This window comes from Strigops habroptila, chromosome 8, assembly GCF_004027225.2.
Source record: "Strigops habroptila isolate Jane chromosome 8, bStrHab1.2.pri, whole genome shotgun sequence".
In the NCBI taxonomy this organism is placed as follows: Eukaryota; Metazoa; Chordata; class Aves; order Psittaciformes; family Psittacidae; genus Strigops; species Strigops habroptila.
This window is the reverse complement of record NC_044284.2, coordinates 35958688-35985108: the sequence shown is the minus strand read 5'-3', so window position 1 is coordinate 35985108 and position 26421 is coordinate 35958688. Positions and strand designations below refer to the sequence as shown.

Below are 26421 nucleotides of genomic sequence, written 5' to 3'. Positions count from 1 at the left end.
TTCATCTTTCTTCTCCCTCTGTCCTTAAGCTTTCAAGACTGAATTCTTTGCTTGTTTGCTTTCTCAGTGGACAAGCAATTTTTTTTACACTTGGCATGTTAAATGAAATGTGCATGTTTTTCTGTCTATGGAGAAATTTCCTTTCTTTGTAGGAAGAGTGGATTTTTGATGAGTCAGTAGTCCTTTTGGTTGAGGGTTATTATTGCTGACTAAATTCAATAACTGGAACATGTTTCTTTATATGGTTGCTAAAACCGAGAAATCTATATGCTGGCTTGACAAAATACATCTTTGCCAGGTGAGACTTTTTCAAGAGTTGTTTCCTGTTAGTGTAGTCTAACCACTGATTGCTAAGAGGCCTTGCTTTTGGGGGGTTCGTTTTATTCCTACTCCCTCACTCCTAGAGCATCAAAGTAATCTAGGTCTTACTAAAGGCTTTGATTCTCAAAGATTTTTAAATGTAGGCATCTTTTACAGCTATAGCAATCCGTCAATTCTGGCTTTAACTACAGGATCTCCTTAAACAAATTTTAACAAAAAGAGGAGTAAGAGCAGTTAGAGTTTATTCTAACTTAAGTGACTAGTGACTATCACCAAAAAGGGTAGGAAGAAGACAACTTACACAGAAGTATTTATAATACTTTCTTCTGGGACTCCATGGCAGTTTTTACATTAGGCTCTGTTTGGATTTGCATATGTTCTAAATTAAATATATATAAATAAATGTTGGAAGGACATGTTATCTTTTGTACTTTCTGTTCTGAGATGGAAAAAAAATAAGCCTTTTTCTGTACATAATTTTAGTGTGTAACTAGAGGGTTTTGAAAACATTAAAAATGAAAACAGAGCCCCAGCTAAAAATGTTACTGTAAATGGGAACTATTGGGAAAAAATTGTGAGCTGGCTGCTTACTGTAAGAACGCCAGTACTTTGGGGAAATCCGATTTCCCTTCCCAAAAAAAGATGGTCTGGAACTGTCAGAAGCTTCTCATTTCCCAGATGCTAGATTCTGGTAGCTTTTATGGATTGTGATGAGCGATTCTTTTTATGAATTTTATGCTCTGATGGAAGGCTTGAGCATGTTTGGGAGAGTGCAGATTGGGACCTGCAATCTTATGCCATTAGTCCAGTGAAATTATTGTGAGCTAAGCTAAACTGCAAATGTGTGCGGGTCTGGATAGTACTGTCATCTCTGCTGTCTCTTAAACACTTGCTCTTATTTTCAGGTGCAATAGCTATTCTGTCTGTGATTTTTCTACTTTGTGTGAACTATATAAAATGAGGGAAGGCTTTCACTGAAGTTCCAATGGTCATAAGAAAGAAAGTTTGTCCATATAAATTAAAGGGAAGTTCCAGGCACTGTCTGTCCTGGTTTACTCATGATCATTGATGTGGTATTGCCCTATTGTGGTTAAATGCTCTCATTTTCTTAGTATGAAAAGAACATCTGACAAATCTAACAACACCAGACATATTTGTATGTGAGAGTAATGGAGATGAAATTCAGGTGGGTAAAAGATTCTACCCACCCCTGCAGTAAAACAACAAAGGGACAATTTCAGCACATGGAATTTTTACTCATCCTGATAAGAAATGGTTTTACCCCTTGTGGAATGGACACCTTTTGGTCTCTGGAACAAGTGATTCTGGTTCTGATATGCATACCCTCAGAGAACAAGAAAAGCTCATACTTGGATATGCAGTCTCAGCAGAGGAATGTATCTGTAGGAGGCAATGCGGTGAGCGTATGTGCTGTTCTGTTTACACAGAGTAAAGGTGGATTTAAATGAAAACAAGCACTCTTGTATCCCCCTGCTGATTTCATCATAAAGCATCAACCTACAGAGTGTTCTGTCTTCTTCCCAGAGTAAACATTAGTGTTTGTACAGAGATGCTTTTCTTATAAAAATGTACTTTGAAGAGACTGGGGGTGGTGAGAACTGAAGTCAGATATGCAAACTGGTTTAGCTTATATTTATTTCCCTCTTCCTGAAGGCTACAGTTCTGCATCAGTCATTTATCATGGAATGAAGCTGTGGGTGCCACCATGGAGTTGGGGTTAAAATAGAGGAGGCTTTGGAGGAGAGGAATTAATATAAATTTGTAAGATATTGCTTGCATAAATAACAGAAAACAATAGTATTTATACCCTCTTACAGCACAGTTACCTAGAACAATACATACAATAATACTATGATATAGACATAGCTGCCATTCCACTATACGTAGCTGACTTGTTCTTCTGTTTTATCAACTTCATTCTCTGTGAGCAGCAACGTATCCAGCAGAATGGCCGATGACGCTTGGATGGGTGAGCTCCTCAGCCTCATTGGGCTCTGGTATATAATGGGGTTAATCCCGTTTCTCATCCCATGCATGACAAAGAATTTGGAATTTTCTGTCACAGAGCTTCTGAAAGAGATCCTGCTGGAGCGTTTTCTAAGGGCCTTGATAGGCTGTGTGGTCCGATAGTTGCAAGTGATATACCTGCTGAAAGCTTCCCTAAATGTTTTGTTGAATAGTGTATAGACAAGAGGGTTCACTCCTGAGGATACATATCCTATCCAAACAAATATCTCCATAAGCTTTTGAAAAACCTCTTGGTTGCAAGAGTTGCACAGAACTGAACTTATGTTTGTTATGAAGAATGGGCACCACATCAACAGGAAAAGAAAAAATACAATCCCTAGAACTTTTGACGCCCTTTGTTCATTGGTTATTGTTTGCATGGACTTCCTCCCGATTGTGGATGTTCTGCAGATAGGCATGTCATTGGACAAAGTCTTGTCCTTTCTGGAGCCATTTAGCATGGCCACCTTTTCTGGTGAGGAGGCAGGTGTTGTGTTACGCTGAAGTACTGTGGACACCGTTGACCAAGTGAAACGGTGAGGTGGCTTGTTGATGAAGTAGGCCTTCTTGCGTAGCACTTGGATTGTCAGAAAATAAGTGACTATCATGATAGTGAGGGGAATGAAGAATGCAGCCACTGATCCGTACAGAATGAAATCATGAAAACGATCAGGCGTCAGGGCACACGTGATGTTTGTAGAGTTGCCATTTCCATCTTCAATGCCTCTGATAGGGATCGGAATAGCAATGCCTACAGGAGAAAAACAAAGTGCTTCAGCATATGGTAATCGCTTGCAATCTCTTTTTTGGGCCTGAAGCCTCAGGGTTTCTAAAGGAAGGTAGTTCCTGAGCTCTGGAGCTGGCACGGGGTGACAGAGGATTGAGAGCATCATGTGTGTAGTTGGGCAAATAGTACTCTGTAAGACTTGGCAAGCTCAGCTATAACAGAGCCTTTTTCTAAGGAGATTGAGCCTAACCTTTACTTATTGAGGAAGCAGGATAAAGTTGCCAACTTCTCAAGTGTAAAATACATTAATTGTTTTGACTCTAGTTGCTAGAATTAGTATGGCTTTTCCTCCAGTGAACTGTGTTTCCCTAATGCCACCTGCTTCCACCCTCCCTCCCCTGGGGTAACCTTTGCACTTTTTGAAGGGCAGTTTTGTAAATACATGAATCTTGTCTTTGCTTCTTATCTTAACCCCTTGAAGTGGCTGGACACAGCTGATTTTTTTTCACCCTGTCTTGACTCTTTCGTATGTACAAGTAGTTAAATAGTTGTTAGAGTTATGCAGTGTGTATTTAAGATGGATTTGTTGTTTAAAGTCTCTTGCATATTTAAGAGTGTTTAAATGAGAGTAGCTAACTCTGTAATTCACCACTCTTAAAAAAAATATAAAAAAAAATAATGTTAGCAGTCCTATCTTTTAAATGAATTTTTTATAACCACTAAATTGCAGTCAGCACTTTGTTTGCCAGCAGTCTGACATTACAACAAAAACAACAGGTTCCTTGCTGTCTGGTGAAGGTTATTGTGCTATGTTTCCTGATAACACTTAATGAGATGTAGGGATTTACTACATCTACATCATTACTCTGCTACTCCGCTTACTGAAGCTGGCTAAAGGCAGCAAGAGCAAAATGGTTTACTCTTCAGCCACTTGATCCCTTTCTTAATAAGAGGCACACCTTCAGATACAGCAAACATTTAAAATTAGGATTGAACCAAATTAACCTTTGATTTGGAGAACCCTGACTCAGCTGCAGAATGCTTTTGTGTCAGATAAAAAAGATATTAAGAAGTACAGCACTGATTAATTACAACAAACCAGGCATTAAAAGGTCAACTTGTGTCTTGTCATGCTAAGAGCTTCTTTTTTTATTTTTTGTGATAAAATAAAGATAGCATCTTTTCTCCTGTCATCACAGTTCTTCCTGAATTTTTTTGCAAGTTGGAATGTTTGGGTTTAGGCCTGTATGCCTTGGCCAAGATGGTAGATGTACCCATTCTCCCATGCATCATTTGCCATAATAACCCAGAAAAATTTTGTTCTTTCTCTTGCACACAGAGCATACAGCACTGTGCCTATGGCTGCCTGCAGCATGCATTAGGTTATTTGAATTAAATGTTTTCACCTCCTTAGCTCATTTAACAGATTTTTTTTTTTAATCCTTAAAGGCCGGTGAGGTGCCACATGCACATCACAGAGGTGCTAATTTAGAAGTTTATTCATTGGCTTCCTTTATATAAACTCTTCAGGGTTTGTTTAGGTTTTGGTTTTTGGGGTTTTTTTTCGCTTAGAAGTTAGCTTTTCTATATGCTGTATTGCCAGCGCATCTCAATCTTCAATGTGAATGTTACCAGCCACTCATTTATCTTTCAGTCTTTGATATAAGTAATTAACCTTTTTTTATTTGCTTCATGGGAAAATTGTAAGGCACAGATTTAGCAGCATCTACTCAAGGCTTAAAACTGTGTTCGGGATAGAATATACTACCACAGGAACATGTACTCTCGCTTTCCTGGGAGACATGCTATGCATGCAATTACTGTCTTCTGATTTTTGGACTTTTAGGACCGTGAAGAAGAGTGATGACTATCCCTACTCAATCCTTGCCCTTTCTGGTAAGCCTGATAAGGAGCGGTGGTTGAGGCAGATTCTTATGATGTAGCTATGCATCATCTAAGAGGTGGACTTCGGCCAGGCGAGGTGTTAGGGTCTGCCACTCAATATTACTTGGACAGAGTTTCCATTTTGCCCAGCAATCACCCAGTGTTTTGGATGTGAAAAGCTTCTGCATTCCTTTTCCAGTCTCTGAGTCTCACATACCTATTGAAATGAGCCAAACCACGATGATTTTGATGATTGTTGTAGCCCATGAATTGTACTGACTAGCCTGGATTGGCTTTTTAATCGCAATATAGCGGTCCAGTGAGATGGCACAGAGGTGCATGATGGAAGCTGTGGAAAAGAGGACATCAAGGAACAGCCAGATAGGACACAAGGCAGTTGGAAAAGGCCAGGTATTGTCTGAAAGAGAACAGAAAACTCATTAGAATCTAAGCTTTTTGAGAGTTTCCAGTGTGTGGTTTTCCCTTGGCCATTAGTATTTTTGAGAAGTTCACAATACTATGGGAGCAGAGCTTTGCCACTGCCTTGGCTGGATTCTGTCTTACATTTTAGTTAGCTCCTAACTGGCATGATTGCTGTCATCATATTGATCAGGCTGATTGGGTATTAAGCCTTTTCCTGTCTTTTTGTCGTTTTTAGATCATAAGGTATTTGTGGCAAGGACTTTGGATAAAAAAAGTTTTAAAGAAGTTATGACTTTGCTTGGTCCTTGTGCCCTGCTGTTAAATGATTATTTTCAGCTATGTCTCTTTGATAGTCCTATGATTCAAGGTTGTATTAGATGGAGGAGATAATGGGTCATAACCAACGTATTAGTCAATCATTGCAGAACCTTGTTTGAATCTTAGTTGATGATCTTGGAGAATCTAGTTCACATAGTTTTAAAATACGTTTGCTGTGTCACTTGACCAGCTGCAGTTGAGCACTACTGTGGCAACGCAGGGCTTTTCTGTCCCAGTAATGATTTTATAAAAACTGAAGGACTTTCATGTGCATCTTCCCTCTCCCCCGTGCCAAAGCAATGGCTTGGGTTTTAAGTATGGCATCCTGCTTCTTACAATAGTTACTTGTCTTTAATGTTAATCTTTATAGTGAACCTAGCACCTGTCAACTGCATTGTGGTTTTGTAGCGTTAAACTTTCCAAAAAGCTCGTAGTTTTGGGAGCTGGGTCTCCCCTACCAAAGTTTACCATACCAAACCAAGTGAACTTTAATGAAACTCTGATTGGTTTTTTTAACTGCTTTATATTCATTCACAAGTAGTTTTTGTTGCAATCCAGTGCTAGCAGTGTTCAGTTTGAGATGCACCTTAGTGTTGCGTCTGTAAGAATATTCTGTAGTCCTAGGGAAGAACGTATGAACATAGAAGTTTATTTCTGATGGTAGAAGTTGATGCACTATATACTTATTCTATTAAAATTCAGCTGTACTCAGTCAGTAGGCACATTGGTAGTATTGCCAGAGGAATCAGTTCTTAGTTGAATGATGATTAAGATGGGGGGGAGACATTTCTAACAAATCCAATCGTTTTTAATCTCGTTGCTCTGAATAAATAGGTCTGCATGCTGAGAGTGCCAAATGAGCTGGACTGTTGTAATGCCCAGTCTTATCAATGTGGTAATGTTGCAGTAGTTTGAGATTAAAACATGGTGTGACTGATAGATGGAACTCATAATGGTGCTGCCTTGACTTGGATTATAAACTCCAGAGAATGGAAAATTTTATAAAGTCAGACATAGCACATGCTTGTCTGCACTCTTCCCTATGTTGGGAAACCTCGCCTGTTAAAACAAAGAGAACGCGTGGATGGAGCCCTGAACCAAACCTCATCCATCCCCAAAGCAGGGGAGGATGGTATAAAGCAGTGAGGCAGAAGGGAAAGAGGCAGTCTGTTTTCAAACCATTAACCAGTAAATTTTAGTTCTAGCTGAATATTTCCTAAAATAGCTACCATGGTTGAAATTGTACTTCAGAAAATTGTTGTGTCAGACAGGTATGAGGAAGTTGTAATTAGTATATTATGAAACCCTTACTCATATTTAATAATATGGCAGGATGACACAGCTGGATTTCAAGTGACAAGCAGTATTTCTGTTGTAGAGTACTTACATGCTGCTCCCTGGATTGTAACTGCTTTGCTTTCTGGTGAATTGCAGTGTGATAAATTCTTCCCTCCCCCCTCCCCTCCTCCCCCCCCCCAGTTAATTTACTCTTTGCAGAAGAAAACCCTCAAATATTTTGCAACAAAAAGCTGTTTTCCTTCTTTTAAATATAGATGCATGTAAACAGCAATCTGGTGCAAAGCGGCCTTGTGTGTTTTTATGAGTTTTAAGAGCTTTTCTTAGTTGGTAAGTGCAACTGAAGAGAGAAAGTTTTGTCTTTTCTTTATTTTTGTCTTGTTTTGAACTGGGTGCAGAAGGCAGTAAATTATCACATTCATGGTTATGGCATTCTGTACTATTATACTTGTGTCTGAGATGATGATTTTTATCCAAACAAAATCGGAGTAGACTTTAAATGCAGTAGCTAATAAGAATTGAAGAATATGGTTATTATTTAAACTAAATATTGTGAAACTGGTACCTTAAAGTCCAGAAAGCCATGTAATTATCTAGGATTCATACTGTGGTGTATTTTGTTTTTACTTACTTTGATTTGTTGGTTACACCTGTGTCAGAAGCTCTGTGCCTAGTGCTTGAGGGGCTGCTCTGGGCTGAGATTTTGTACTTTCCTGGCGATAGTGGTGTGTATCACTGTTGGCCTATTCTGTTAGTTTGGTAGTTGGAATATTAATTTCCCCTATCAGAACTCAAAGCCTCTCTGACCCTTGAACATGATGGTGACCTGCTTGTTTGTTGTGCTGCTTTATAATTCAGATGGAAGGTAAAATGAGTATGTCCTGCCAGGTGGCAATGGGAAGCCATTAGCAGGTCATGCTTGGTTTGGATAGTTACAAGTTCTGATTCTCCTAGTATAAATCCACGCTGTTGGAGCAGACCAGAGCATTTACTGGGCTGAGATTCTCCACCTTCTTTTTCCTTCAGAGTTGAAATGCTGATTTAAGCAAACTAGTGGATTGGATTTGGGGTTTTTTTTTAATATATTTTTTTAAATGCCATAGTTACCTGACAAACGTACCTGCCTGAAAGCTTGTCTGGTTTCTCCAACTGTCAGGTGGTATAAGATAAAAAGATATTCCTTCTTCCTACAAACGTTGCCTCATATCCTCCCAGGGCTCTATGATCTTTAAGGTCCCTTCCAACCCAACCGTTCTATGATTCTATGATTTTGTTATAGGCTGCTGAAATGTGTTCCCTCTGTAGGATTTCATTGCTGTTAGATAATGATGCTTTTACTGAACTTGGATATTTTTAATCACTAGCTGATTTAAGCCTAGGCTTCAAGCTTCAGATTGGGCTGTGTGTCTGTAGCATGCATGTGTGGTGTTCACCGTTGAGTCAGTATTCTGCTTTGTGGACTGCACAGGCATGGCGTTTCTAGGCTGTCGTCTTCCTTCACCCCCATAGCTGCCTGCCTTTACTTCTCTGCTACTGTTACAGCTTCAACAGTAGTTGTTCACTGTCATGTAGTTTTTTAAATTTAGCCTAAGTATTTTCTTTTCCTTTTTTTTTTTTTTTCAAATTAGATTTGCTTTGTGACAAACCAACCTTTGTTTTCTTAGTTATCTTTAGATTTGAAATTTTAGGAAGTAGCCCTCAATAAGGAAGTTTTCTCTGGTAGTTTGCACAAGCAAGAAGGGAAGATTTGCTATGGTCATCATCAGTAATAGGGGAAGATTGAAGATAAGATGTTGATTGCTTGTGATAGATTTTAAAAACGATGGTTTGCAACCTAGGACGATCAGCATCACCTCCTGATTTTTAAGTGGATGAATATCAGGAATATTTTATATTTAAAAAATTTCTATTTTAGAAGATGGTACATGCACTGTGTCCAAGGAACCTATTGCCTACCAAGCTGTGGACAACAGGCTTCTTTCTGCTGCAGGCTTTGCAAATGAGAGGGTCTCTCCAGTTTATTTGCTAATTTCACCATGCAATGAATAGCAACATTTTTGCTTTTCTTCAGTAGTTCCGAGTGTTAGAATTGTGGATAACTCTTGAAAGCTAGGTTTCAGAGGATGCAATTATTTCGTAACATGCCCTCCTATTTTTGGAAGAAATGAGAAGAATTTAGCAAGCAATAAAAACAATGAACTATTCGTGTATCCTGACACTCACACTCTTAAATGAGAATTGCAGTGTATATTTGTACCAAAGTACATTTTGGTCACTCTGCTGAAAATAAATAATCTGCTCATGGTATTATACCTGTGAGTGCGAGTTACAGGTTTGTTTATTTATCTTTAAAAGGGGCAGCTCTTTATTACAGAGACAGTCTATTTCTGAAAATTTTTCTTCAAGCGTACCATCAGGGCATGGAGCCAGTATCTGCAGTAGGTTTTGAACATGTTGTGGTTAGTTTTTTACAGTCAGGATCATTTAATGTGACTGTGCTTTGGTTCGCACCCTTTCCCTGAAATATTCTCCACATAATTAGATATCAGTCCCAAATCGGAAGCATAATATTTGTATTCTGTATCTAGAAGCTGCATCCAGCTATTTCATTATTATGGAGACATTCCTGTGTGGAAGTGCCAGGAGGGTGGGTTTAGTTTGCTCTCTGGCTGTCAGTGATTTTTTTTACATTCGCGTAGTTAGCTGGCTAATGTAGCTTCAAGATTTAGACTTGTTATGTATTTAAATATCTGTTCTAGCTTCATTCCAGTAAATCCTCATGTTTTGCTCATGCTTTGAACTTCTGTAAACACCTCAGCATCTTCTCGCAGTCGGTGAAGAAACAAAGCAGTTTCTCTGGTTGGCTGCCAAAAAGAGACTTGTATGCAAGAAATTTCAGTTTTAACCACTGCTATGTGAAAGGCTGGTTGCAGTCTTAGTTATAACTAATTTTGCTACTCTCCAGTAAGTTTCCTGCAAGATGAGAGATACTTTTGTTTGACTTTTAAATTAAGATTCCTAGCATGCTTTAAACTGTTGTAACCAGGGTTTAGCATGAGATTAATTGAGAGATTAAGGAGCAATAGCCCCTTCATAAAGTTAAAAAGAAAAAATTCATTAGTCTAGCAAAATGAAAATAATTTAAAAAATCCAAACCAAATACCTCTACCACCACCAAAAATCAACTCCAAAAAATCTGGAACTTGCCTTCCCTTTGTATTGGTTGCTAGTCCAATTCTAGCACTTTTTATGGTTAGGAGTTTTATTATTAATGAGGCTTTTGGCAGGAACTAAGCAGTTACACTATCAGTGTGTCTATACATATCTGTTTCTTGCCTCTACACTCACATACACATACATGGCATACCAAGGTTTTCTCTAAGTGGCTGGTTTTTTCAAGTTATAAATCACTGTCCTGGTCATGTATGTTCATTTTTCTTTTTAGAAACTGTTGCTTGAAAAAAGACTATTTTTTTATTTCAACACTGAATTCTGACCTCCAATTCATACTTCTCTTTAGGGAAGAGCAGTCTGTAATATACAGAAAATCAGTCTCAAGGCATTTAGCGAATAATCACATTTGTTAATAAAGTTATACCAGTCTTCTGCAGCAAACAAAAGCTACTGATGGCCTTTCTGAAATAGAGTGTATTATTGTGTTTGCTTGTTACTTGGGTAACTCTTAGAGATCCAGGATAGAAAAAATGAACTGCTGCAGCCTTTCATTATCTAGGGTCCAGTGGTATCTGTACCTTAAGGATAATAGTGTAAATCCCCAATTTTATTGAAAAAACAGGCTTGTTGATTTTTTTGTTTAGTTGTGTGATATGAAAACAGACCACTGAAAATGTATTCTTAAAGAAAGTTTAGGAGTAAAACAGAGAGACTTTCTCATAGAGCTGCCTCTGGTTAGTTGTCAGAAGCAATATCTGAAATAAAGCTGGACATGAGAGAATATGAAAAGTCATGCTTGTTCTGTAATGACTAACCAGAAAGAAAATGTCACACCTGATGTATGCTCGTATAAAAAAATACCTATTTTATTCCATATGAACCAGACTAAATGATAAGTCTAAGTCTAAAACGTTAGGTTCACAGATTGAAGCTTCCTTGGCTCGACAGATGAGTTAATTCTTTGGGATGCTTTATAAGCTTGCCACTTTCCCCAAGGTGGGAGAAAATCGATTTATCTGAAAGTGGTACTGGTAAAGTTTGTTGTCATTGGTGCTGACAGGAGCCATCTCTGACTGCTCATGGAGCGTGGAGTCAATACTAAGGTAAAATCAGGTGCCTGACTCATAAAAAGTTGAATATCTGTTCAGTGTACTGAACAGGTACCTAGTTTTCATTTAACATTTTTTTAAGAGAAGACTGCCTACAATTGGTGTAATATTGAATAGAACAGATGCCCACATTGTGCTAAAAATAATATTACACTGTACACAATGTGATTTCCCATGTCCAGCTCCAATTTAGTATCAGTTCTAAGTCTCAGGTGATTTTTGAATGGTTTGTTTCAAAGGAAAGAATATCCAGAGTGGCTATACTTCTTATAAAGACATTAAGCTATAAGTTGGGCAGAAGAGAAGATTTAGCAGCCCTCATTCAAGGGATTTTAAAAATGGTAATGGTGGAAAGCAAACAGTATTTCTGTTTAAATTAGACCTCCCCAAACTGTACCCCATATGCTAGCCTGATGGAATAAACACGCTGTACTTACCAAATAAGATTATGAGAAGGGCAATCGGCATCACAAACAGACCCACGAGCAAATCCGCCACTGCCAAGGATGTCAAAAAGTAGTTAGTAGCATATTGTAACTTTTTCTCCAGAGACACTGCCAGTATGACGAGTATGTTCCCCCCGATCGTGGGGATTATCACCAGGAGGATCAGTAAAGCCGCCCAATGCACTTTGTTTCCTTGTTCGTCACTTGTGTAGTCCTGCTTGGGTTCTTCCGTTACTGAGAGAGGCAACAAAGATCCATTGCCAAGTCCAGACCCGTTCAAGAAATGTAAAGGATAGGACATTTTTGTGCCCAGCAGAACGTATTCAGGAGCTGTATTTTGTGCAGGAATTGCGTACGGTGTAGGAGTTCACTGTTCCTCTCTGGTCCAGGATGGTCCTGAAGAAAGGCCAGCATGGTCAGTATGGTAAACTGGTCATCTGCTATTTTGAGATACTGTAACCATCTCCGATAAAAAAGTTTCCAACTTTTTTATCATGTACCTTGCTGGGTGCAATTAAGTCTTAAAAATGAAAGTCTTGTCTTGTGTCCATCTCTGCTTGGCAGGGTTCAGTGGTCTGGTCTCCCCTTTATAGTGAAGTTCAGGTTTCAGAAGATTATAGCAGAAAATTCAGTAGCTGTGAAAAGCAAGCAGTCCATTAGCTACCCGCCCTCTTTTGTTTCCTTTCTACAGCAGTAAAAAGTGATAGATTAATTTGGATGCCAAATGGTTCCCTTTAGATACAGTGAATGTAGATTTGCTCTTTTTAAGTACAGACTGATGCAAAGGCAGATGCTCACATTGTGTGTATGCAACTCCTCCTCTCCTGAGTGTCCACTCTCCAGCAGCGTGTGCGTAGGCAGACGGCAGTTCCCATATTTCCCCTTATTAAGAATCCTGTTTCTCAACAGAGGGTCACCTCAAAAATATCTTCAGAAATTATGTATGAGGTTTCCGTTTTAATGTCTACGATTCCTGATTTATTAGGTGAGGGTCGGGAAGCCGTAGACAATAAAACACTGGTGACAGTCTCAAGGGGACCGTGAAGATTTATGGAACTGAGACATCTAAATTTACCCATTACTTGAAGGGGGAAGTGAGTAAACCGCTTGTTTTTGTAATCTGAGCAGGGCTTTTATTAAGCACAGCCTTTTCTCTCCCTCTCTCTGTCTCTCTCAACTCTGCTGAAGAGTTGAGATTATAACAGCTGTCACAGCATTAAGCTGAACAAATGCTCAGTTACTGAGTAGATGTGATGCGTTGCAATTTTCAGGTGAAGAAAGCCTTACCTCTTTCTTTTGCATTTTAGCAGAGTTCACTTTGCATCCAGGAAGATCCTTTGTAATCTTTTTCATCACTTGGTGGATTTTAGGATAAGATGTTTCACTACTTTCTGGAAAACAAGTTGTTGATTTGGTTTTTTTTTTTATAATTTTTCTGAAACTTGTCTCTCTGCACGCTTTTGTTTAGCACTTGTTTCTTCTAATACCAAGAAGAAGAATTTCTATTTTGGGAAAACTGTATTTCTTACCCAGGTATTTTCTCCAGCTCTTGAATGGAGGAGAATAATAATTCTTGCCACATTTAAAAAAGATAAAAATAAGGTTGTGTTCTTTTTTTGCTGTCCTTTCTCTTCCATCATTTTGACGATTTTACTTAAGTGATTAGCAGAGTCTGTGTGCAGTTTTCTCTTTTCATTAGCGAAGCTCCCAGTCTGCTGCTACCCTTGTTTGCTGATTGACTCGTTCCAGTGTTTTCAGCTCCAGTGCTTGAAAAGCAGGGAAGTAAATGAGTGGGGGTTTGCCTGGAAAAGAGCCAGAGAGAGTTAATTGGTTCAATGCTCCAGTACTGTAATGTGTGCTCTCTGTAGCTGCATCAGGATGTGCAGATCTTGTAAATGACCCTTCACGCTGCAATATTGTAGCTGTATGCACCATAGCGTGTGTATGCCTGCACACACGCTTGCTTTTGCTCTCTCTCTGGATGGAAACACAATTAACCCTAAAAAGTTCTGCTGACTTGTAAAGGCTCCAATTTTTTTCTTGACTAATTTAATAAAAGATTGTCTACCACACTATTTTATTTTAACCGTGTACACTGTTACTTTAAATATTTCATCATGCAGCTGCATTTTATTATGATGAGCATTCTCTTTTGTTACCTTCCAACTTTGTCAGATGTGTGTATGGTCTCTAAAAAAATCTTATAGTTCTGCATTAAAATGGAAATAAAGTTCACTTCCAAGGACATTAGCAGGACAAGTGTGTAACAGACTCCTTGAGCTTAGGGCCAGAAGAGACCATGAGATCGTGGCCTGACCCCCTGTGTGTCACTGGCCATTACATTCCATGAATTGCTGATGCTTACCACGTCTGAGCTGGGAATCAGGTCCTCGATGAACTGTGAATCAATTTATATTTGTTAATAAAAAAAAAATCAAACCAAAGAACAAACAAAAAAACCCAAAACACAAACATTCATATCTTTATAATACAGCTACTTTGTGGCCAAAGAGAGAAAGCTGCTGCCAGTAATTAATAGAAATACTTGACTTAAAGTATGTTCAGATACAATAGAATTTCCAGCAAAGTAGTTTTCATTTGTTCCTTATTTTTGCTTTCCTTTGGTAAGATTCCATGTTGTATTCATTTGCAATTGACTTTTGATATCTTTATTCTTCAGAAAAGTACATATTAGGAAATAAAGGTTAATCCAGCTACAATATTTCTGTTTCCTTATCTGACCACCTCCCCATTGTCACCCCTGACATTACTGAGAATAGAGCACATGAAAACTTACAAAAAGCAGAAATCAAGACAGGACAATACTGTGTTGGGCCAATGAGCATTCGGATTCAGATTTTGTTAAGCTCAACTATGTCTAATCAACTTCTGTTTCATAAAATAAATCTCGAAGGCTTTTCTGGCATTAATCTAGCTGTACTTTATGTCCTTACCAAAATTTCCATTGGATTAAACAGTGTTCCCTCTTCCTGATTGTACAGATGAAGCTTGTTTTCCTTCATCATTAACACTTGAGCTATTTTTTTCCCCTTGTTGAAAGGTGGCTGGAATTATTGCCACTTTCTGGAGATGGAGCTATTGGCAGTATGGCTGCATCATAAATGGAAAAGTAAAATGTTCTGAAGTAAACCCACCGAAGTATAGTAAAAGATAGATTAATCCTTTAACTTCAGTGGTTTACTTGTGGATATGTGTCACATTCAGATCTTCATGTCACATCTCTGAATTTAAAGAACAGAATTAAAACTTCTGGGGAAAAAAATAGGCAGTGCATCTATCAGAACCATCTGCTACTCATCAGCATCAGTTACTCATGCAAGCCTGTGTTGGAGCTGAAGCATTATCTTGAAAGAGGTTTGGTTTGGGTTTGGTTTTTTTTTCACTTTTTCACAGCACAATCGACACTATCCCTCAATCACGTCAGTGTGGGGCAAGTATCAGAGTTCTAGAAATGTAATTTTGTTGACTTGAGTTCTGTATTAGCTCTTTATAAATTTTTTTCACAGATCTTACCATCTGAGAAGCATCGCTGTCAGCTATTGCAGTAGAGAGTTGTTTTGGTCAAAGTGAAAATCAAGAAAATCACTTCTCTGGAATGCCACAGTAGATGTTACAATGTCATTTATGTGACAAAATAATCCCTTTAGTCACTAGAATGACTAAATCTGATAAATTGGGAGGGGGGAGGTACCTTGACGAAACACCTGCCAAAGGATGTACTGTTGCCTACAGATTGCTCTGATAAAAGCTGTATAAATACATTCATATTTAATTGAAAAGGATCATCTTTTTTTTTTTTTTTTTTAAATACAGATGAAAAAAGTTTTCTTAGAAACTTGCAGAGGAAGATGATACAGTTTTAGTCACATATAGGCTTGCATGGCATATGTACCTGCTTGGGGCATTTCTTTCGCTTTAGATGACTAGAAAACTTATCTGCCTTTTGTGATGTTTTTTGAACTTTCTCAGGTTTGAATCATTTCTAAGAAACACGTCCTCCTTTATATCTATTACAGATCTGCAGCAGGTTCTTTACTTCATGCTTCTGGCCAGGCTTTTTGTTCAGGCCTCTCTCCTGCCCCCATATTCAGCTCCTTCCGTGTGATAATGAAGATAAACCTTAAACCATGCTAGACCCCACTCCTGGTCCACTGTAACCAGAATATTTGAACCAAGCATAGATATTATCTTTTCCTCACCCCTTGCTGTTATTTCTGTTTTCAAATTGCCAATACTGTTCTATTTGAATGGAGCCAGGTCTACATTAGACGTGAGCTGACACTGGTGACAATACTGTTGAGTCGGTGCATATCCCTCAAGTTCCCCTCTGTGCCGGCTGGCAGCACTCAGCCTCATCCTCCGAACAGCAGGAGGCCTCCTAGGAGTTCTCATTCTTTATCAAGTCCTGCTTAGACAACCAGGAGGTATTTCAGAGAAAAATACTGTGGAAAAGGAGGCTGTGTTGCACATGAGATATTTGCAGCAAATTCCTGGCATTGGAATAGCTCAGATTCTTTTTGTTGAGAGGGAAAGAGATGGGGTTTACAGCCAAGCTTAGTCTACACCAAAAATGTGTCAGTTCATTGCATTTTTCTCTGCAGGTTTTCCATCTTCTTTGTTTTCCCCCCTCTGCTACACACACCCCGTTCAGAAATGACTGCAAATTGTGCAGTTAGGTATCCTCATTCCTTCTTTATTGACTGATTCATGGATGAAATGAAACTTCTGTGGTTTTTTTTTTTTTTAATCTGTCACTGTACTACCACAGCAACTTGTGGAAATAGTTGTGTACCAAATGATTAATTCATGACCAATAGTTTAGAAAGTCATAAATATTCAGAATCTTTTGAAATATGACTGGGGAGACTTAATGAGAATTTTAAAAGATATATTTGACATTGTTCTTTATTTCTCTGGCATTTCATTTTTCAATGAATTGTGAGGTCCTTAAATATTTAGATTAAAAAATCGGTGTATTTTAGTAATGCTTCAGATGCTTCCATTTTTTAGTCTCAATCACAAGACCAGTCTGATGGTTTATTTTCAGTATTCTCTTTGTTTTTTGATGCCACCTTATGCATATACAGGATTTCATGTTTAAATACTGCTAAAATATAAAGAGAGATGGCAGTAGTCCTCTAACCTTCAAGATGTGCAACTTACAGAATTGGAGATAAACAGCACAAAGATATTTGGATGTGATTCTAATGGGGCTGTGATCTAAGAAATCAAGTGGAATGTGCTTCAGGATACGGCAAGCTGAGTTTTTAGTTTGTCTTGTGATGGTGTTGCATACCTCTTGGAAAAAAAGATTGAAATGGATTGTTTAAACAGAGTCAATGTATCTAACAGTGCTCCTCAACTTTCAGGAGCCCAGTAAGGCTCTTGTAGGCAAAGCCTACTAAGAATTATGCTGTCTGCAGAAGTTGCAGTTACAATTACCTTCAGAAAAACGAGACAGTTTAGGTTCCTTACAGATATCTTATAATGCTGCTGTGAGAAATGTTTTGTGGTGAAAAGGAAATACAATTTCAGGGTTTTCTGCAACGAATGGAGAACCTTCCATGGTCCATGTTATGCACTGAAAGGAAAACTGACCACCTTCTGTGTCCAGTTGATCACTTGATGGGATTGTTTTGCATTTTGTGAATTTTATTTATTGTGGGTTGGGGTTTATACGGGCTAACCTTTGGCAACAGCATGTAGGACTTTGTAAAGCCTTTCAGCAATAAAGTGAGCAAGGAAATGTTATTGCTTAAGCATTGATACCAAGAGTGCTCTTGTGTACTTCAGTTCTGTTCCCCGGTAAGCATTTTTACAAGACTCTTGCTTCCTCAACCCACCTGTGGTTCTGCCTTCTAATTCTCAGACGCTTTCTGAAGATTGCAGATTCGAGAAGACTGCATTGCTGAAGAAAGTGGTGGGACCCCGTTAATTAGCTTTAACTCCCAGAGTGGATTTACAGAAGGCCTCCTGTCAAAATACTTTTTTGTATGTTTTATGGGTAGATGTGAGATAAAAGCATTTAAAAATAATGGCCACAAATAATTTAAACCTGGCTAAGAATTCCCTAATCAATTAATGTAGATTAATCCTGATTTTATAATAAAAACTGTTTTGGAACTTCTGAGCCTGCAGACACAAAGATATGTCCAAGTCAGTGATTCTGTAAAACCCAGTTTTCTGAACAGGAATTTAATGACTTATGCTTCAAAGTGCATAACCACATCTTTGCCAGAAAATGTTTTTTCTCTTCTTTGGCTCGCAATCTGCCTGTTTAACATTTGCTGAAGTAAAGCAAACACAAAGGTGTTAAAAATCTTTGTGCAAGAGCTGAAAGACTTCTGTGCAGCTGAATGATTGGACTAATTTATTGCAGGATTTGTGACTCCTGGTCTTCACATCACCTCATTAAAAAAAACCGAACCAATACAAAACACCCACCACATTGTCAGCATCCAAGATGTTATTTGAGCAAGAGGCTAACAGATAGTTTTAAATGTGTCTTTTAGCTTATAGTCTTCACTTCTGCTTGCTTGCAAGACAGAATTGTTCCGTTTCCCAGCTCTTCCCTCTTTCTTAATATTTGTCATCACAGCTGCATCTTAGACGCAGTAGTTTCCAGAAAATTTGTGTTTGTTCCTTTCTTCTTTTATGTGTTGGGGTTTTTTTCTGTCTTTGTTTTTTGCGGTTTTTTTTTTTTGTAAGTTGGTGGTGGTGGTAGTAGATGGGATTCTTTTCCTAAAACATATAGATTATAAAGTGGTTTGTGTGGCATCAAAATTAATGGAGTGATAAATATGACTGCAAAGACAGGAGAGAAATAAATATATCCACACCTGTAAATGAGTTCTGCCTTACTTCAGAAATACTCAATGTTTCCAAGACTGTTTGCATTAGCAACACGTGCTTCTTGTTGTAGGAAATTAAGGGTTCCTTTCATCTCCCCCAGCACTGGGCTAGAAGTTCTGTTGCTGTAATGACCAAATAGCACACTGGTTCCCAGCTGGCGAGGCATGACTATCTCTTAAAAGACAGCAACGTCACAGCACGATATTGTAAGGAGGCAACAGCAGACATTGCTGATAAACTGATTGAAAGTGTGTGTTGTATTTGAGTTTCCTCACATGCTTAGGTTTACAGCAGTAGGTGGGGTGAGGAGGGGAAAGCAAAAGCAGTGATTGTGAAAAGGATTTTGGGACCCACCAACCTTGAAGGTTGATTGAATACTGGAGTTAGGGTTTGTGTCTGCTAATGGGAGGTTTAGTACTGTGTGTCTTATTCAGCATAAGTCTCTGCTAGTGGAAGGTCTCACAACAGCATGATTTCTAGAAATAAAGACGTCAATCTCAGTAGATACGTCATTCTGTCATTCTGTTGGGTGATCTTTTGAAGGCAGAAAATATGCACTCAAAAGGAAGACTTTAATAGTGAGAGCTGTGTGTAACATCTGCAGTGATAGTGAAGATAATTCATTTGTGCACTTCCCTGTTCTCTTCTTAATCCACTGGTTTTGAGAGATGAAAAACGTGGTGTGGAAGGACAATTTTAATTTTTCCAGTGTGAACAGAGTGAAGTCTCCATATTTTGAAGAACAATAATAATTTCCTTTTTTTTTTTTTTTCCTCTTTCTCTAGGACTCCTGAGCAGTGTCCGAGCGTGGTTTCTTTGCTGTCAGAGAGCTACAATCCCCATGTGCGTTATGGGGCTGCCATGGCTTTGGGTATCTGCTGTGCGGGCACTGGAAACAAGGTGAGGACCAGAAGCATCCATTGCCAGTACTGTTCCTGCTCTGTCCTGACACATCTGTGTGGAAATGTCACACACACACAGAGCTTTCTCACACATGTACACTGTTAGCCAGCTGGAGTAGAGCAGTACTTCTTTAAATTCTTTAACTGTCCTGGGCATAGAGATTTTTTTCCTACTTGTACAGAATAGATTTTTATACAATAGATAATGGTTTTATACGTTATTGCCAGATTCTTGGAATTTTGTCTTCAAAACCTTCCTTAGAGTTTTCGTAGTTGTCAAATTGCCACTGAGCTTTAAATGTATGTTCAGTACTTCAAAATCAATACTCCTTTGCCCTTGGAGTTGATCTTTTAGAGATTGCTTTATGGGGAACAAGGGGATGCCAGTGTCAGGAAAACAGCAGGTGTTTTGCCTAACTTCTAGCTCCTTTCTTCTGTCCTGTGATACACAGTTCATGGAAGATCCATGTAGTATTTGATAAATCTCATGCTTATCTGTATCATCCCTTCCTCAGCTAGTATTAAACACTTGGTCTGTGACTCTTGCAAGTGAGCACTCCCTAGCATGACGCTCATATTGTGAAATGCACAGGATGCTGACGTGCTCTGCCTGCCATCTTTAGTATCTACGTCATGCAGACTTGAAAGCAAATTGGAAGTCCTATTTTTTTATCCAGGTTGCTTTATTCTCAAGTGGAAGGTGGAATCAAAGAACTTTTAACAAAGAATTTAACAAAGAATTTTTAATGTGCTGCATCTGACAAGTTCATTTAAGTGGGAAATGCTTTTTAGTCGCACAAATAAGTTTGTTTTATTTCCAGATACATTGTGTGATAAAGACATAAACCATCTGATTACATGCAAACATGTCTTCCAGAGCTTATATTAGTAGGTTTTGAAGGCCCAAATATATTCAACTTTGGAGATTGGAAAATTCAGCTTTTTGTCATAAAGGAAGTTCCATATGTGGTATCAAATATGTGCGAAAGAGTGAATGAGTCACCTTCAGGTGGAGAAGCACAGTCTCCAAGATAGCTCAGTTGGCAAAAGCAGTCTAAGTGAAGGCATGATATTTTTCTAGAATTGAGTCTTAGAAATAGTGTTTTGTATAAAATCAGGTTCTTCTTAAAGGCCTTGCTCTGACAGAAGTAGCACTGGGAGGGGTCTGTGGTGAGAGACTCATGCACTCATCTGCATTTGCTAATGTCCTCAGTTTAAGTGTGGACAGGAGGGAGCTCCGTAAAAGAGTTTGCCAAGTGATTCTGTCTGACTTCTGTAAATCAGATCACATAACAGATTAAAAGAGCTCTTTGAGCTTCTTAGGGTGGATGTCTGACTGTTATCTCTTCTGTTCCAAAGAGTATCTAGCAGCTTGCTTCACATACCATTTCAGAGTGCTTTTAGAATGCCCCTGTTTTGCCACAGACCAAATTTATCTGTGCAGCCTGTTGCTGTACAAACGACTATCTTAGGTTTATTCTGCTTAGATCTGAAGAGCATGATTGCTGAAGGCTGGCTGAGCCCACTTGCTGCTATTGAAACTGGTAGTGTTGGTCCCTCCTGCCATCTTTTGTTCTGTCTCATGTCCAGCTCCCTGGTGAGCTGATTCAGACACAAACTCACAGAAAGCTGACCCAGATAGCAACAACAAAAAAGAGAACAGTTCTCCCTTGAATTGTCGAGCTGGAAAAGCTCACTGGGAGGTGAGACAAGGGCTGCAGCTAATGCAGGGAAAAGGCTGGGTAGCTGAAGGGAAACTGAGGAAGGAGAGGGATCTCATGTTGGTAACAGTGAGTTAAGATGAGTTCGCTTGTCCAGAATAATGTGCACTGAGGACCTTGCATGTTTAGAAATAAATTTGTGTCTGTAATAATTCTATGTATGTTGAAGTCATGGCTTGCGAAGTGGTAGAACTGTAAATGGAGGTCAAAAAATGTGCCTACAGAGATGATTTAGTCAGAGGTGCCTGTAAATTCCCCATGCTGGTCTGGGGTACATCTAAGCAGCATTTGTTACAATAGACTCTCTTAAAGCTTTTCATAATCAATGACTAAATTGAAAGGAATACTTATTGATAGATCATTCTGGATCATGTATCTGAAGGGGGTCTGCAGGGATGCTGGGGAGGGACTCTTCCTTAGGGACTGTAGTGGTAGGACAAGGGGTAATGGGTTCAAACTTAAACAGGGGAAGTTTAGACTAGATATAAGGAAGAAGTTCTTTACAGTGAGGGTGGTGAAGCACTGGAATGGGTTGCCCAGGGAGGTTGTGGATGCTCCATCCCTGGCGGTGTTCAAGGCCAGGTTGGACAGAGCCTTGAACCACGTGGTTTAGAGCAAGGTGTCCCTGCCCATGGCAGGGGGGTTGGAACTAGATGATCTTAAGGTCCTTTCCAACCCTTACGATTCTATGATTCTATGATTCTATGTTCCTGTTGTGCCTAGCTGGGAAGTTACTGAATTTGAAGAAGCAGTAGAACATTTTGAAATGTTCTAAAATTGTAGATTTACTATTTGGGGGCTCAGAGGCAGCCTACACATAGGTTTGAAATGAATGCATTCATGTGATGCTAAACATTACAGGTTCTAACAATAAAGTGAAAGACCAAGAATTTGGGATCTGGCTTGTTTTACCATCTCATTTTCTAACCTCCAACATGTTCTTGAAATCTCTGGTTCACTTGTTCCTTACGCAGAAAATGAAGGTAATGCTGATGTATTTTGTTGGGAAGAATGGCAAAGAAAGTGTATGAATAATTTATGTGTCCTGTTTAAGGCATGTCAGTAGTTCTAATGTGATGAATGCATCTGGTGCTCACAACGACTGATGTTTATCTGTTGCCCTATTTCTGCAGGTAGGTCTTGTATCATCCATCACTAGTTTTTGGTGGGATTTTTTCTTCCCGATTTTTAGATTAAAGTCCACAGAAATAAAGATTTCTGCTTCATTTACCAAGAACAGGCAAGATATATTAAAAATATATCTGACAGCATCAATCTCATAACCTCCTATTAGAGTACTGAATCCTAGGATACTAAAAGGAATAGTATTAACTTTGCAACTGCTTATTTCTTTATTTTTCTAGGAAGCAATTAATTTGCTTGAGCCAATGACAAATGATCCTGTGAACTATGTACGTCAAGGAGCTCTGATTGCATCTGCCCTTATCATGATCCAGCAGACTGAGATTACCTGCCCAAAGGTAGTGTGGCATACCTTACATACCGGCTTGTTAGGTGGAAAAATGGTCTTGGATGCAAATCTTAGTGATTTTCACTGCATATAAGGATTGGCAAGAGAGTGCATGTGCCTTGTAAAAAGCCAGAGCTGAATGCACAGCAGGAAGGTCCTGCATGGTGCAGAGCATGCGCTGTTGAATGGGGGAGTGATACATGCTGATCAAAACACGCCTGATAGATGGCAGTGTTTAACTCTAGGCGTTACAAGAATAAATGCTCTTTCTTACAAGGTCTAAAAGCATCTTGTAATGATATAAAAGTGACCATCATCCACTAACATGCACTGAGGCCTGTATGCTCACAATTTATGTGAAAACCATTATTTAGTAAAGAAGTTGATTTTGATGACAGTAAACTTGGATTTGGATGTAGTCACCCAGGCAGGAAGTCCTGTTATGTTCTTTTGTAGCCCTCAGGTGAAACAGTTTCTTTAGGCTGTTCAGGAGAAACAGTGTCTGCTGTCAAAACTGGCTTAGTGGCTTAATAGCAAATGCTTCTTGTTTTTAATGGAGTTTTTCTTTCAGCTCAGAAGGCAAAAAGGATTGCATATGCTGTGTTTAGCTTTTAAAAATAGATTGCCATGTGAATATATGACAGATGATGATATGCAAACATTTGTACAGACTAAAAGTCCGCATTAATAGAAGCTCTGAGGTTCCACATTTCACCTGGTGGTGCTGGTGAGTGCTGGGGCAGAGCGGTAGCTGGTACTTTGTTACTCATCTGTCATATACAGGTTGCTTTTATTGATGTCATTTTAGAAACTGAACTGTGATAAGAACAGCCACTTTTTTGCTGCATTTGGATGGGGAGGAAGAAATAAACCTCTTTTCTTCCAGTGGAAAATGTTACTTGGGGAAGTCAGTGAAGGAAATCTGCAAATATAGGTGTTTGAATATTTCCAAGTCATGGAAGATGAAGATTTGCTGGCAGACAGTTTGTTCCTTTTATTTACTGATTTTTATTTTTTTTTAAGTTCAAAGTTAAAAACCAACCAGTTACTTTTTACTGATCAGAGTCTGGGAGCATTGTTTGTATTATCAGAATTGTTGTTCAAGTGGATAAGCCGGTGGAGAACATTAGAGTTATGTTGGATCCCCTCATCTTCCAAGATACAAAGCCTTAGTAATGTGAAGCTAAATTGTCTTTCTATGGAAACAAACTGCAAATATGGGATGAGATGTATAGCATGGGGTTCAGTGACTTGTTAAAAAATGGGGAGAGGAACTGAAAAAGCTTTATGCCAGAGCCTTGTTTCAGCCAAAATTTGTTACATAATATAGATACAAAAGGCAATTCATTACCCAGTCGTAGAAACACTGCAGATATTAAAAAACAAACAAACGCCCTAAAACTACAGTTTATAAAATAATAAGTAAGCCTGAAAATATTCTGCTAATTTAGGAATTAAACATAGCATATGGATGTTTTACTTGTTTTGAACACCCCAAAAGTTGGTTATAACCATCATAGTTTCTTGCTCAAGAGTAAAAGGAATATTTTGAAGAGTGTGCTGCCAATTAAATTATTTATTATCCATGGGAAACTTACTTTGGAGCGCTCTGCCAGTCTGAAGAAAAACTATTTTACTCTGATGTGAAAGGGTGAGTTCAGAAACCCAACCATTTTTGGATTACAGTGACATATTTTGATCTGATTAGATTCCTAAGTGGCATGCTGGTGCACTGTGTGCCAAAGTGTCTAACCTGATGTATGTGAGTATTTGCATTGCTGGATAAGCAGCTAGTAAGAGGGGCAGGATGGGTTTCGTATCCCACAAGCTATATTTGTGGTCTTGGTGGGGTTATAGAGATGCTGAATTTTAGGTGTCATCATCTCACTGCTGCTAAATACTTCATGATGCATGTCAGAGATGGTGATTTTAATGAAGATTGTGACATATAGTTTGACCAGCTTCCCGTCATGACTTTTCTGTTTTGTCTCTTCTTGGATTTTTTAATATATTTTTTTTTTACTTCTTGCTTGTGAGCTTTGGGTTAGAAAGACTTTAAATTCTCTAGTGACAATTTGGGATGAAGATGGTAGCAAAGAGTCTTCCTTGAATAGATTTAGATTTTTCAGGAATAAAATAACTTCAGAGTTTTGAGAGCTGAGTATTGCAGTGCTGAAATGCCATCAATAAACAGAGATTTAAGAATCTAAATACTTTGATTTAAAAAAAAGCATTTTTGTTGTGAGAGAATGTAGGCGTATGCCTTTGAATCACTTTTGCTGTGATTTCCTTTGTATTCGTCTTCCTTTTAGTTGTGTTCACTCTTTATTTAAACAAATGATTTAAAGAATTTCATTAAAGAGTTTAAATAAAGAATTGTCATTATATGGAGGTCCCTTGAACTTGCAAGTTGCTTAAGTGTCAAAAAGGGCAGCAAATCTTGTGTAAAGCTGATTTGGACTCTTTGGAGTGGAAACACAATTCCTCCATGTGCAGCCAGCATGATTTTTTCTGACCTCTTGATACATTTAAGAACCACAATAGTGCAGGATACAGAACAATAACAAGTTTATTTTGTGAAATGGAATCCTAAATTACAGATGTGATGAGGTCATTGTAACAAAAATCAATGACAACTTCATTATGTATTTGTGACCTGCAGAACAATTAAGACAGCAATTTTGGAGACAAATTACACATCTAACATCTTGAATTTAATTTACTTTTTCCTGGGTTTGTGTTGGGATAGTCACCGGCAAAATGAGAAGATAATAAGCAAGGTCAAGGCTTTTCCTCCATCCTCTTTGATCATCTTGGCCTATTATCTTTAAGATGTAAAGAAACCAGAACCAGATTGTCTTTTTTTTTGTTTTCATTTAGATGAAATACTAGGTTTTGCTAGGATGCAAGAATGATTTTTTGCTATATTTTAGTAGCATCTTCACATTCCTTCTTGTAAGCTTGTTACTGTTAGATGCTCCTGCATACTGTGTACTGTTTCAAGAGAGTAAATGTATGCAGAAGAACTTCAACTTCTGAAGTAGACAGAACACGCAGTTTAAAACCTATTCTATTAATAATAGATTCCTAAATACTTTTGTTCTTAAGAACTTGCATTTGCAAAAAGCCCATCAGGCACATCACCTGCCACTATTTCCCTTAGCTAACTGTTTACTAGCTCTTCACAATCTCATGGGCTTCATGTGCATGAATGTTGACTGGTGGAGAGAAAATTGCTAAATAACCCAATAAATGACAGCCCCTTAGGTCTGTGGTAGGAAATGGTGCTGTATCATTCTCACGTCTTAAAGCCTCTGTTGTTTCCTCAGCGTTTCCAAGGTTGCACGTTTGGCTTCATTTGAAATCAGTAGTGTGTTGTTTTGGCCAGCACTAATTACCAGAATGGTGTGTGTGTATTGTTAGTAAAGACAAAATGAGTCACTGCCTACATTTTAGTGTTGCTCCTGGAAGTCACCCAAATAAATTTCTTGGTAGCATTTCGAAATGCTATAAAATTTTTAAAGTGCTTGAAGATTTCAAGGGAGAAACAGAGTTTGTGGATTTCATAACATATTAAATAAACCCGTTCAGTAGTTTAGGATGTGCTTGTTGCTGTGGTTTGAAGGAAAAATAATAGCAGATTAAAGGTCTGTACTAGACAAACTCTGGCAGGTTTTGCTTCAACAACTTAAGAAATTACTGTCTGTTGACATCTTGCTCCATTCTGT

General features: G+C 38.5%; 2 protein-coding genes across 6 annotated transcripts in view; one reads left to right on the top strand and one right to left on the bottom strand.

The window, feature by feature from the left end:
- Window positions 1-26421, top strand: part of PSMD1 (proteasome 26S subunit, non-ATPase 1) — a 69721-nt gene that overhangs the window by 23363 nt on the left and 19937 nt on the right. For all 3 annotated transcript variants that reach the window (XM_030493491.1, XM_030493493.1, XM_030493492.1), the window contains 2 exons: window positions 19385-19499; window positions 22587-22703. In XM_030493491.1, the coding sequence (XP_030349351.1) occupies window positions 19385-19499; window positions 22587-22703 (232 nt within the window). The remainder of the gene's footprint in view (window positions 1-19384; window positions 19500-22586; window positions 22704-26421) is intronic.
- Window positions 1947-13529, bottom strand: HTR2B (5-hydroxytryptamine receptor 2B). Of its 3 annotated transcripts, XM_030493495.1 has the most exons (4): window positions 13014-13529; window positions 11718-12361; window positions 5178-5378; window positions 1947-3100 (listed from the first exon to the last, which is right to left on the bottom strand). In XM_030493495.1, exons 2-4 carry the CDS (start codon window positions 12025-12027, stop codon window positions 2220-2222), a joined length of 1392 nt encoding a protein of 463 aa, XP_030349355.1. In that variant the 5' UTR covers window positions 12028-12361; window positions 13014-13529; the 3' UTR covers window positions 1947-2219. The 3 variants fall into 3 exon arrangements, with proteins under 3 accessions (XP_030349355.1, XP_030349354.1, XP_030349356.1); XM_030493494.1 differs by lacking the exon at window positions 13014-13529 and having other exon boundaries at window positions 11718-12620; XM_030493496.1 differs by lacking the exons at window positions 5178-5378; window positions 13014-13529 and having other exon boundaries at window positions 11718-12620.